General features: G+C 43.9%; 1 protein-coding gene across 3 annotated transcripts in view; it reads left to right on the forward strand.

Annotated features, from left to right (window-relative positions):
- Jarid2 (Jumonji, AT rich interactive domain 2) overlaps positions 1-12,562 on the forward strand; it is a 98,173-nt gene extending 85,611 nt beyond the window's left edge. For 2 of the 3 annotated variants that reach the window (XM_077647786.1, XM_077647787.1), the window contains 4 exons: positions 829-953; positions 1,821-1,992; positions 3,326-3,430; positions 4,430-7,719. In XM_077647786.1, the coding sequence (XP_077503912.1) occupies positions 829-953; positions 1,821-1,992; positions 3,326-3,430; positions 4,430-4,549 (522 nt within the window). In that variant the 3' untranslated portion in view covers positions 4,550-7,719. Of the gene's footprint in view, positions 1-828; positions 954-1,820; positions 1,993-3,325; positions 3,431-4,429; positions 7,720-11,475 lie in introns of those variants that run through there. The other variant, XR_013310977.1, reaches the window with a different exon arrangement.
- Positions 12,563-13,438: the final 876 nt, after the last annotated feature.

A 13,438-nucleotide genomic window follows, 5' to 3' on the forward strand; every position in this document is an offset into this window, starting at 1 on the left:
GCATACATAGGTGTTTTTTAGACTCTCCAGGATCAGTGAAAGATATTATGTTGTCAGGGAGGATCATTTCAGATCCTAATTACTCTATGTAATGCAGAAGAATTACATGACTGGGTTTTGCCATATATCCGGTTGAAGCTGAGTTGGTTATGTAAGTGTTGTGAAGAGTGGAAAGGTGATTCCAGGGGCAAAAACGAAGGACAGGCGTAAACATATTTATGAAATTAACACAGAAGTGAAAGTGAACAACGAATTTCGAGTATCTGTAAATCATTAAGGTTTTTAAGCTGGGAGACACTGGCGAGGGGACTATTATTGCTAAAAATGTACCGGGCAGCTCTGCTTTAAATGGACTCGAGCATTTCTATGAAATATTTATGATGGGGAGACCATATAGATGAGACGAATATATAGTATACAGTAGTACATATGGTGTATATGGTGCTGTGTACTCACTGTAGCCCTGGTTACTCTACTAGGTTTCGTGTACAGATGTGCCTTTCATATAACAGGACCATTGCAGTTTTAGTATTCCTGCTGTACACTTTTGGTCAGCTGTTCTGGTTATAGCTGAGATTTCATGGCACACCTTAGAAATGCTTGAAAGGGGAAGGGGCACCCCTGTCCTGTCCAGCTTGTGTAATGGTCACAGTGCCCATAGGACCATTGCATTTTTTCTTGAGGCCTCCTTTTACAAATATGAAGTTGGATTCTGCCTCGGTTTATTACGTTGGGGATTTTTTGTACTGCCATGGATTTCTGCACTGTGTAAAGATATGGTAAAACTCCGTCAGTGCAGCTAGCAACATTATCCTTATTTGCCTGCAGCATATGAAGGCAAGCTGTGAACCGCCAACATTTTCCTTTGAGAAACTGCTGTTGGGAATTGCAAGTGAACTGCGAGAAAACCTGGAGACTTGTCGTTGGACTCTTCCACTGCTTCAGGAGATGTGGTATGTCTTGCAAGTTTTATTTTTGAACCTTGCCAGAAAGTTGGAAGCTATACCTGAATACTTCAAGTATATGTACCCGAGCCTCAGCCCTTTATTAAAACACCTTAATTTATTTGTGATGTTTGCAGGAGTTGAGGAGTAAAAGTATCTTTATGGGGTAAATGCAGAGCAAGAAGCATTTGAGTCCTGGTTCAAAAATATTCAAACTGAAATGTTGCAAAAGTAGCATTTATTCTAAAATTACTGCAAGAAAAACTCTGCTTGAACTTTTAACATTTTTATGAGAAAATGACACATCTTTGTTGAAAGTAAGTGTAAAAGAGGTGGTTTTGAGGATGTGTGGATGCTCCCAGGTAGAGCAGCATTTCAAAACTTCTGTTAGTCCACATGCACTTTTATTCATGTTCTCGAATTTCATAAAATAAAACCATCTTTAACATCAATGACTGCCTTGGTGTTGCTGCGGGAATAGTTGTATACTGTGGCCAAAGGATTCTTGGGGATGTCGGCCAGTCATTCCTATTACATTCCATCTGCAGGCTTCGTCTACTCATTGCAGCTGTGGGGTAGCCTGCTGGTCTTCCCAGATGATGCTGAATAATGTAGACGAAGTGCCTCCACATGCTTCATAAACATAGTGGGCATGTTGTGTACATGCACTCTAACTTGGGATTCAGGAGCAGGCGCTGCCATGGTTAGCGGTGTACAAAGGAAACTTGTTGAATGTTTTAGTTCGTTCGTTTGTTTGTTTTTCAATATTTTTTTTACTTTCAGCAGCGAAACATGCCTGTCATCATTTTTTTGTGTTCAACATAAAAGTGCTGTTCGAGCTGTTATGCAAAATTGTCATCTTGCCTTTTCATGCAGCGAAAAAGAACAACGGTACCGTACTCAGCTTGTGGAAATGGGCCTCAAGACATTTGAGCGCCTGTCTACTGAAGACACAGCTGACCCCAAGAAATCAAAACGACCACGATTGCGTCCCGAGGATAGCAATCATGAGTGCGATTTCTGCCGCATCAATTGTCATGTCTCTATGGTATGTGTTCCTGCTTTAATTGAGGCAATAAATTTCAGTAGTGTGAGGTGACAGTCTTATTAAAGTAGTTTCCCATAAGGCCTAAACGTATGCTCATACTAAGAAAGTCTCGAGTGTGAATGGCTTGCAGGCAGTGTTCCACAAGTAATATGAAGCAAACTAACAATCCTGGAGCAGAATTTACAGTTGAATTTTAAATTATGTTCATCTTTTAAAGCCATCAACGTGCTAAAAAATGTTCCAAGTGGTGGGGTCTGATGGGTGTCCATGCAGGTGAAGAAACTGGTTCAAGCAGCTGATGTAGTAAAATGGAATGTGACAGTGTATCTTTGCCAGCTATGTTTGTTTAGCAGTGTGAGAAATAAGGCGGGAGGAGTTGCAAAGAAAACCCTCGTTAATGTAAAAATGGAGGAAAATTATATGATAAATGAGAGTTCAGGGGTAAGCAAAATACTAGAATATTTAGTGTATTGTGCATTTCCAAAATTTGTCTTCTATCTGTATCTTCCACCACTAATTTCAGTGTGCAAGCCAGTCACTTAATTATAATAAAAGGAGTCCCATGTAGTGGCACAGCAGCTGCAGAAACCCAGCCAACAAAAGCCGTTATGTGATTGGGTTGAAAATGCAATGGCAGCAGTGGCTGTCTCAATCTGTGCATCTGCTCATAACAATGGCACTGCCCATAGAAGGAACGGCGGGTGGTCAGAGGCTCCCGCTTCTTCCCGCATGGTCCCTCTTCTGGTCTGCCCTGCTCTGGCAAAAGAATTGTGAAAAGCACATAGAGGTACAGAGCAGTGGCAAGGGCCACACTAGCTTGTAGCACATATGTGTTTGTTGGTTTGTGGCACGTTTTGAGGTGTGACCTTGCAGGCCACACAAACAGCTGTGTCTGGTGCCCCCTCCATTTTTTTTTTTCTTAGAATTTTCACAGGAAAGATTTCAAGACAACCAACTTTTCCATGGAAACCTTTTGACATTACCTATATTTTGAGGTGTGCATGTTTTTGTAAAGGAGGGTTTATTGCAGATAAGATTTGTATATGTGTGAGAGGCACAAAAAGGGCACTGCAAGCAACCCCAGCAGAAGTCAGGACGCTGCAGTTCCAGGACACAGTGTTATTAGTTGACAATTGTAGGGTCTAGTTACAAGCATATTCATATTAGTATCTCATGCATTATCCTGCTCTGCATCACTGTCAGCTGTGACTTCTTTTGTTATTCTTTGCATTAAATGCATTTAGTTTGTTGAGCCTTTTTCAAGAAGCATTAATCTTCATGAAAACATTGAAGAGATTATGTGCTTGTAAAGTAATAGCTTTACACTTTACAGGTTGTGAACTTGCAAGACGACTGCCTGTACTGCTTGGAGCATGCTGTGCATTGCCTGCAAAGAAAAAACATGAAGTCCTGGAAGCTTCTCTATGCCTATGACATGGTATTGACGTTATGCTTTCATTGGAGTTTGTGCTCTGTGCCCCCCCACCTTGTCCCTCTGCGTGTCCCAGATTCATTGTGGGTTCAGTATGCTCATTGTGAGATGATGCACCATCTTCTTGTACTACATTAAGAGCATGGCTGTTTGGGTAGCAAATTCTAATTTCTTTTCCAGAAAGCAGCTAGATAACACTAGGCAGTTCAGCTGTTTGGATTCATTGACTGGTACTGCTTTGTTCGCATTTGTTACCGTACTTGTTCTCATCTCACCTTGTGTTGGCTCCAACTTGTTGCACGTGCAGTTTTATGAATAAAATTCTTTGTAATTGTTGCAGCTTTTGAATGGGACATTTAAAAATATTTATTACATAATTATTTGCACAGATTTTTCTCAAGTGGCAGTGCTCCCATTTTCATTGCTATCCTCCAAAAATGGCATTATTCTTTATCTTGTGATAGGGGAATAAATATTAGTGTACATGGATAAAACAACTTGACATTCTTAATTCGGTCTTTTTTCATCCGTTCATTGTGCACATTTACACAGAACTGTTCATGGTTTTGTTGGCTACAGGTAAATGATTTGAGACCAGTGCAATGAAAAGTGCAGTTTTGTTGATTTAATTTGTTCAAATAAAGCAAAGCTCAAGCCTATCTTGGAATGTGCCAGTGACAGGCTTTGCAGGCTCATGCATGGTAACAAAATCACGGTTGTGCAGCTACACCTTGAGCGGTGGCACCCATTTGCAGCTGCATAATTTCATTGAGCTATTCAGTCATAAAGTGGTCTCTTCGCCTTTTCCTCTTGTGAAGTAGTTGTTTTCTTGTGCCAATTTATTTGATTCCTGTCATCTTGTTATGACCTTACTTTTGCTATTTGCAAAAGCATGTAAGGTCTGTATGCTTGATTAGTAATAATGTTTTCCATGTTGACTTCATCACAATGTTAATTAGTGCATTACCTCTTATTTTCTTCCTTGGGATATTTTTTTTATTCTAGGATGAGCTTAGGTCAATTCTGCGGAAGCTTGAGGAACACATTGAGTCTGCAGAGGCTTCTCAAATGAAGACAGACTCCGAGCCGTCATTATCGAAAAAGAAGGTACCCAAGAAGAAGTGAACATGAAGAGGAAATCATCTTACAAGAGTAGACACATCACATAACATGTGCAAGGTGCCACATTCTACGAAACAAGTACTATCCTGACATTATTGGTGTTAAGTTATGTTGCAGGCAAGCTGGTCGCATTGTAGGGCATCTGGAGGAACTGGTAGAGCACAGTGTTCCTTTGTCTGCCTCCTTATTTGTGTTCGTAAATTTGTGCCCTTGGATCGCACTGTTGTTTAATTTGCTTTTTGTTGCATTTGTACATGTGGGTCTAGTTGTCATGTTGGTCAATTGACTGGTTTCATTATGGTGCCTGTGTATAATAATAGTTTCTGACGGGTTCTGCTGAACAAGTTAAAAGGATTATTTCAAGGCTATCCGTAATATTACATTTTAGCACCTCAGCAGATTGTAACAAAGCTTCTTGCCTGTAAAAAAAAAAAGAGCCCATAATGCAAAATATAACCCATGGATGCCTAAAGTCCCATTCTGCCACTTGTTCTTGCGTAAAAGAAGTAGGAGGCATTAGTGCAGGAAGCAGGTTGTACTGATAAAGGTGGATGTAAGTGTGATGTAAGAAAAGGACAGCAGCCTCCATATAAAACTGAAGTTTGCTTAGTGTTATATCAAACAGAGAAGCATGCTGTCATCAACTCGTTCGTCGTTAGAAAAGCTGCTGGACCGACACTTGGGGGGTACAAATGTGTATGAAGTTCTGGCCTATTCAAAGTGCAAGGGTGCCAGGATTTATGTGAGATTTTAATGCTACATGTCCCTTGCATGTGCTTCATATTTATAGTGCACACTACCATCACTAAAGTGCTCTGTAAATAGCTTGTTTGTGTTAAAGTTTGCTGTGCTATGAAATGTGTAAATACTGTTGAACAGCATGTAAACTCATCCTCTGCCTAGTTATTTCTCATTCTTGTTATAAAAGCAAGACAAAAATGCACAATAATGAAAAAAGAAGTTGGGCACTCGTGGTGGCTGTTAAGAGCACAACGGCCAAAAGGCAAATCCTTGCTTCTGTTATGTAAGCTAGTGCATGGAAGGCATGGACTGTAACCTCTTTGCACTCTAGAGTTTTTTCTGTTCACCAGATATTGTCTCTGTAAGGTTGGTCTGCCGTCAGCAGTGTGATGGCATTATGAGACATCATCCTTGCTGTAGGCAATCCCACATCGTGAGGGCATAGTGCGTTGTTCATCTAAGTAAGCAGCTGATGTACAGGGTCATTCAAAATATGTGCGAACATGGCGAAGCGTGGCCGCGCTCCGCGGTGCGTCAGCGCATCCGGCGCGGTTGCGCATCAAAACAATGTGTCGCAGGCGCACAGGAGACTGTAGGCATTGCTTCGTGTCGTCTGCTACAGCGCGGAAGCACACCGTGCTTTCTTTCCTGGGAAGCGCACCTTACTGTGTGCTGGCGGCGCCCAGACGCGCCGAGATGGCATTGTCGCATTTTACTGACTGCAGCGCGTTGTTGTTGGTTCCACATACGGCAACTCAGCAGCGTGTGTTCGCAGTGCAGCGTTCTCGGTTAAATGTAGGTGTTGTTTCAAATTTCTCAGCTTTAATCTAGTCTGAATTGGTTTATGCTCTTAAATGCCCAAAAGCGACTCACGTAGGAGACGTCGACGTGTCGAGGACAGTGTCGACAGTGTTGAGGACAGTGTCGAGGAGATCTAAGTATGCTGCGGCATTAAAGTGGCCGTCCAGGCATACAAGCGGACCCAAGCCGTCTTTGGAAATACACCCCCACGCGTTGACGCTACATCGACTGCTGCTTGCAACACGATGCAGATTGGGGGCATCGAACCTGGGTGAAGGAAGCGGAAAGAACACAAGACATTATTTTACTTCACTGCAATTGATAACCGCGACGATAGGGGTCCCGCTCTTGAATGTTAGCAGAATTCACTGCCTTTAGTGACCATTTCTATGAACTGCTTGTGTCCAACGCACGAAACAAGGCGCTGGTGAAAAGTTTTTCGCCGTGCGCTCTCTCCTCGCGGTTGCGGAGTGCACGGAATATAAAACGTTGTTTTTGATGAAAACGCATACCTAGCCTCCACATACCATCTATCCCAACTATCATGTGCTACGGCAATGTAAAGAAAGATAAATGTTGGTGGATTTTTTTAGAGAAGCTGTGTAACCCCCGAATTTGTGTAGGAGTCCACTACCTCGTGTTTCGTGTCCTCCACGCTCGCTGCCGCTGGTCCCATTTTGATGTAAACCTGCTCTTGTCCGTAAAAATGACATTCTGCCACTCTTCCACAGTCCATGACTGATGCTTCTGTGCAAACAGCAGCCTTTTGATCCTGTTTTCTGGAGAGATGAAGGGCTTAATCGCCGCCACGCAACTACGAAAGCCACCCATGTGAAGGCACTCACATACTACTTGTGTGCTGGCTGCAAGCCCCGGGTCGTTTCGTATTTCTTTCCCGTCATCTTCAGGTTTTGTCTCACAGCTTCAAATATACGCTGTCGTCAGAGTAGGTCGTCACCTTCGGTCGGTGTCCTCTAGGCAGATTTGTCAAGCGAGCGTCCGTCCTGAAAGCCCGCACAATCCTGCTGACCGACGAGCGGGGGCATCCGGTCATATCGGCGATTTGTTGCTGTGGTAAACCTGCTGCAGACGGAGTCACAATCTACATCCGTTCCGAGATGGGTATGCCTGGCATTGCTGCTCGTGTCTGAAACGGAGGCGCGTCTTGTGTTCGCCATATATAACTACTTGTGGCTCGGCTTCTGCTGACATCAGTACGACCAACAATGCCGGGAGTTATCATTTCGAGACTGAAATAAAGAAGAGAGTTTCTCGTCGGCTACTCCACAGGTGTTCGCACGAAATAAGCTATTCTTTTGTACAGATGTTTATCATATCTATGAACGCACGTAAGGCGCAACCCTGTAGCTAAATCCCGTGTCTTGCTTGCACAGCATCATCATCATCATCATCATTTATTTACCCTTAAAGGCCCTTGGTTTAGGGCATTACATAAGGGGGGGGAGTAGACGTTACATATCCAATGGTACAACAAAAAATCAATACAAAGTGCAGGGTTCTTGTTAAACATTAACATCATTACAAGCGTCAACACTAATAAAGACAGCTGCTCAAGAACAACTTGGAAAAAAAAAAAAACAGACGCATACACATTCAAAAACACGGCAAAATATCTCAGTCCTTAAAATGTGCTGTTAATAAGTGCCTGAATTTATTAGGTTCTACTTAAGTAACTATCGCCGCATCGCCAAAGCGCGTGTAACAAGAGCGTTGTCTGCTCGCGCATCTCAGACGACACCACAAAACCTGCAGTGCGCACCACCGAACCATTTTGGTCGGCACACGAAGGCGCGCAAGCCTTGCAGTGCCACGCAGGCAGTGTGGTAAACCACAGGCCAGCTCGTTGGCGACCGGAAGGAGCAATTCTGCTTTGTAGATGTTCTCCCCCTCGCGCTATACCACAATGCAGCACCTTGGTTCCATGAACATTCACGGGTGGCGCTGCATGCAGCGACGGCCACGCGCTCCGAATGTCCTATTTCAATCAGTGAGTACTGTACACACTTGCGTTCATAGCGTATCAAAAGCTTAGATTGTATCCTGCTATAGACGCTGAAGATGTCAGTGCTCCTCTACAGACATTTTACACATGGTAGGAATACAGTACGCGTTTAAAAATCGCCAACATGATGAAACAAGCAACCATCTATCAGAATCGCCAACTGGTGGGAAAATTACAACCCCGCACATCAGGTATCCTTTCATGGACAAAAAAAAGTTTGACATCAAGATAAAGCATCTAATTGAGAACGCAAAACTGATTGTAGGAAATAAAATTCATTATCCACCGAGTCTGTTGAGGATTTGCTGAGGCGTGAAGTTTTATTTTCTTGTATGTGCTGCTCTTCAGCGAGTTCCATGACCAAGTTCAGTAGCGGGTCGGTTCGCCTCCTGCGTTTATGACTACTTTCATCCTGTTCTGGAGGGAGCTGTATAGGGACCTACAAAGGCTCGCATTGGACCTCAGCCGCTCCCACTCCTCTTGAACAACAATCCATAGTGCGTCCGCTGAGAGGCCGTGCAGTTGTCGGCCGGTCATAGCGCTCTTCATGAGGCCCCAGACATTCTCAATAACATTTAGGCCAGAGGACTAAGCAGGGCATTCCAGCACTGCGATGTCGTGGAGCTCAAGAAATGCAGCAACTCTTTTCAATTTGTGTATTGGGGAGTTATCATGCTGCAGAATGAAGTCACTGTCCAGAAATGGTCCTCCTAGAAGGTACGTGAAGAGCTTATTGTCCAGGATTGAGCAGTAGGCCTCTCCATTGAAGCGGCTCTCTAGGCGAACCAGGGGTCCCAGACCTTCAGCGGTCACAGCGCCCCAAACATTCACAGCGGACCAGCCGCTGGCAGCAACTTGCTGCATGTGCTCAGGCATATACCTGCAGAAAACGAAAAAAATTTGTTAGCGTTGGCATAAAATGCAGGTGTGACCGGCAAGCTAGAACAAACAAAAATATCAATTACTATCTTTTAGGATTCTCTAGCTGTCATTACCGGGCCACCTGACACAATCATACAAAAAATTGCGAACGAGGCCATTCTTTTATGAATTCAATTGTTTTGAGAGATCATCAAATATTCCGAGACTCAGGCAAAGCGTGATTCTTATGTATGCCACAGTGTAAAAATTGGCTCTCTATCGGCACCTATTTCTTGATGAATGAATGAATTAACTTTATTTCCATCATAATGGGGCCTCACGGTCGGGCCACAGCAATTAGGAGGGGGTGCCTCCCAGCCGGCTCTCAGCACCGGAGACCGTGAAGAGTCTTGTAGTAAGCTGTCTCCGCCTGACAGATGATGAGTCTTTGCTGATCCGGGCCGTGGCTCCGGATCAGCTCTTCCCAGGTGGCAAGGTCTGGGATGCTTTGTGATTTAGCCCCGGGAGAATCGTGACACTCCCAGATTAAGCGATTTTGCGAAGTCATTCTGTGGCAGCTACTGCAGAGCTCGGGATCCTCAGTGTACATCGTGTAGTATAGAGTACGGAAAAAATCTGTTGACCTGAAGCCTCCTCCAGGCCCTGCTCTCCTTTGGAGTGAGTGGCCTATCCGGAAGTGAGAGTGTTCTCCTATCCAATCTAGGTGTTCCGGTTATTTCTTTATACGTTATGAGAGGGTCTTTATTCCCACTCAGGGGCACTTCCAGAGCAGCTCGAAGGTATAATTCTCGAGCGAGGCGGTGAGCAGCCTCATTCCCCGGAATGCCCTCATGAGCAGGAACCCATATGAGGGAGACCTCTCTGCTTGAGGCGTATCCTCTTAGTAATTTGGTGGCTTGACTGGAGACCACCCCCTTACAAAATTTGTGAACAGCTGCCTTACTGTCAGACAAAATGATCTTAGCTTTGGTACTGACGCACGCTAGGGCAATAGCAGCCTCCTTTGCCACTAATGCATTCCTAATATTAATCGATGCTGCAGTCAATCTCACTGTAGTCACTCTCCATTCTCATATTTCTTGATGAACAAGATGTTCTGCGCGATTTAAATCTGCGCGCCAGCTTATAACATTCGATGTTAATAAATTTTAGCCGTAACTGACACAAACTCTAAAACTCCGGTTATTATGATCGCAGCGTTCGTCACTGATCGTAGTTGTGCCGTTATTTTGGAGAATTTCTTTATTTTTGTCGAAGTTTAACTTGACATTTTGCTTAATGTATGCGCTTTGAAAAACTACATTTGTCAGGCCACTGGAAAAATTTTTCATGATACTTGTTAGAACAAGCATATTAACGTTTAAAGCTTAATAACAGTAAATACTAGTGCCTAAAATGATCCTTCATTTTAGGATACAATTGCTTAAATGATTACACTTACCGGCAGTTTTTAGGCCGCCAGACTCGCTGACGCTGGTCCCACCTGGTCGTGAAAGCAGATTCATCAGTAAAGACTACCTTTCCCCAATGATCTCGGGCAAATGCCAGGCGCTTCTCTTTGTTCTCGCTCACAAGTGTCTTCTGTGCAGCTGTTCTTGACTTGAGGCCAGCCGCGAGCAGGCGACGCTTCACTGTTGCGTTCGACACACCCAGAAGCCCGATAGTGTTCTTAATTTCAGTCGCACTGGCAGTGGGCTTGTCCACAGCGGCCGTAACGATGTTGATGTCGTCGTCTTCATTGATGACTTTGGGACAGCCTGTCCGCGGATGATCCTTGATTCTTCGCTCCTTTCGGTATGCCCAAACGATCCGGTTCACGGTCGAAAGTGGTCGATTTGTTAGCATTGATATCCTGCTCTGAGAGTATGCTTGTAGGCTTAGCGCTACAATTCGCCATCTTTTGCTCTCCGGAACACGAGACATTGCTTGCTCTCCCAAGGTTCGGCGAAAAATGACACACCCCTCGACTGTTACACCACTTTTATTACTGAGGCAGCATAAGAAATAAGCAAGAAAAGAAAAAGTGACATCACTACTTTTAAAACTGATAGCTTGACGTTTGTCAGCCAATGAACATAAAGAATGTGCAGTGGATCGTGCTTTCACAAATCATCCGAGAATCATTCACTAGTACAGAGCAGTCGCTTAGCTTGGCACTTATTTGCAGCAGCTTATCAGCCGCGCCAGTGGATAAGAGAGTGCCGTGCCCAAGCTAGCTCCCTCTGCCAGTTGATACCCTTCCATAGGACTGAACAACGTGCTGCAGTCAGTAAAATGCGACAATGCCATCTCGGCGCGTCTGGGTCGCTGCCAGCACACAGTTAGGTGCGCTTTCTAGCAGAGCATGCACGGTGCACTTCCGCGCTGTAGCAGACGACACGAAGCACCGCCTAGTCTCCTGTGCGCCTGTGTCACATTGTTTCAATGCGCGACCACGCATCCGGTGACCGCGCCGGATGCGCTGACGCTCCGCGGAGCGCAGCCACGCTTCGCCGTGTTCGCACATATTTTGAACGATCCTGTACAAGATAGCTTATCAAGGCATGTCTTCTATTGTTGCATCACTTTGTTTGTTTCAGTTGTATCCTTGCTTTAATTTTTGGTGAAAGCAGATGTTTGTATCCAGTGATATAACAGTGAATTTTAGTAGCCTTGAATTATTCTTTTACCTTTTACAGACGTGCTGGCCGTGTATGCAGCACCCACAAATGTTTAACGAATTCATTGCTTTTTTTTTTCATTTTCATCGTTTATAATAAATTGTTGCAGTGTTAGTACCATGTTGACGTTCAGCCTTCTGAAGTTTTGAGGGCTTTTGTCATCAGCGTGCATTTTGAGATTTATTGCAACAACTTTTTCTTTTGTGTCCATTTTGTCGAGACCTATGCACTACATGTCATACATTGTGTTTTCGGTCCTGGTTTCTATTGTGTATATTTTTTTTCATCTGCTGAGGATAGCATACACACATTATTTAAGAATTTCATCTTGAGTATTAATTCTGCATTGCATTCCACTTGTTTTACCAATTGAATTTGTGACAAGTCATCCTGAGCTGTTTGTGGATTCCTCTTTGTGTGCACATTTTTTAATGTTAATCTGTGTATGCAAATTGATGATCTGAATAACTTACTGAAATGTCATTCCATTATCTACTTCTTCATCTTGTGTTTGATGAACATGTTTGTGAGGGACCTGTTGAGCTTGAGCCCCGCATGGTTAAAGCTGCAGAAATTTTTTTTTGTTCACTTCCATATTTGCTTTTAATGCATGCTGTTGGAAATTTCGACTGCAAAAAAATTGGTGTTCTTTGTTTGTATCATTTCTTTGTTCGTTTGTTTGCGCATAGAAGTGTTCTTGTAGTTATCATCGGCATATGCTTTCTGTGCTGAAAAAGACAAGATTATTGTCAAAAGCCAGCCTGAAAGGGGGCTAATGCTGGTCATTTTGAGTCATTTTTCAGTGACCTCATTGTATTAGTAGTCATGTGTTCTCTCCTTTCTTTCTGCTTTTTTTATTTTCACAGTTGTTCTGTTTTGTCTGTGATTTATATAAAATCATCAACTTCTTTTGGTGTACTGTTGGGTGGGAAAGTGGTGTACACCAGGCACTGTTGCATGGCTGGCTGGTTTTGTGATGCATCTCAGACTTTTTTGCCAAGCAGGAACACCATGGATTGATGCAAGCAAATTGACATGCCTCTAGGTAAAGGCAGTCCCCTCATTGCCTGTCTCGACAGCAGGCGTTTCCATAAAGTAGCGCGTGCATGCAACTTAATCGAAGCTCCCATGTTTCGCATACAGTCAAGCCCAGATATATTTAGCCCTGATATTTCGAAATATTGGCTATAGCGAACACACAGGTTATCCCCTTGAAAATCCCGTGTAAAAGTATAGGAAGGTTGTGATGTATATTGAACTCCAGTTTCACTGGCCATTTTATATATCAAATTGTGTGGCATGCCCCTGCAAATGGCACTTCTCCAATCGACGCTTTGCGATCACTTATCGCGAGTGATGACGAGTAGGCTGCACAGTCTTGGACACTTGCTGGCAGCGCAAGTGCTGTGAAACCGCGCAATAAGATAAATGTGGTGTCCTTGAGGGCGGTTTCGATCTGCTATGCTCATTTTCCACACCACACTGCTGTCGTGCTGTGAAGCCAACCTGACTAAAACCTAGAGGCGGCTGTCGTCGGGCGTGCTTTGCTCGCGTTGATGTCAAAGGAACTGCGGAAATCAGCTGTGCCGTATACTCCATTTCATACATAGCAGTCAACGCTGCCAGAGCTAGCGCGGCTGTTCGTGCAGGCTAAGTCCGCGCCCAAAAAGCAGTTCATCATGCAACCAAAGTGAACATAGGCATAATTCGTTACGACAAACCTTAAGTGGCGTGACTTGCCCCTCCTGGATTTAGGTTTATCTCTTGCCACATTAGTGGGTTATA

This window comes from Amblyomma americanum, chromosome 1, assembly GCF_052857255.1.
Source record: "Amblyomma americanum isolate KBUSLIRL-KWMA chromosome 1, ASM5285725v1, whole genome shotgun sequence".
In the NCBI taxonomy this organism is placed as follows: domain Eukaryota; kingdom Metazoa; phylum Arthropoda; class Arachnida; order Ixodida; family Ixodidae; genus Amblyomma; species Amblyomma americanum.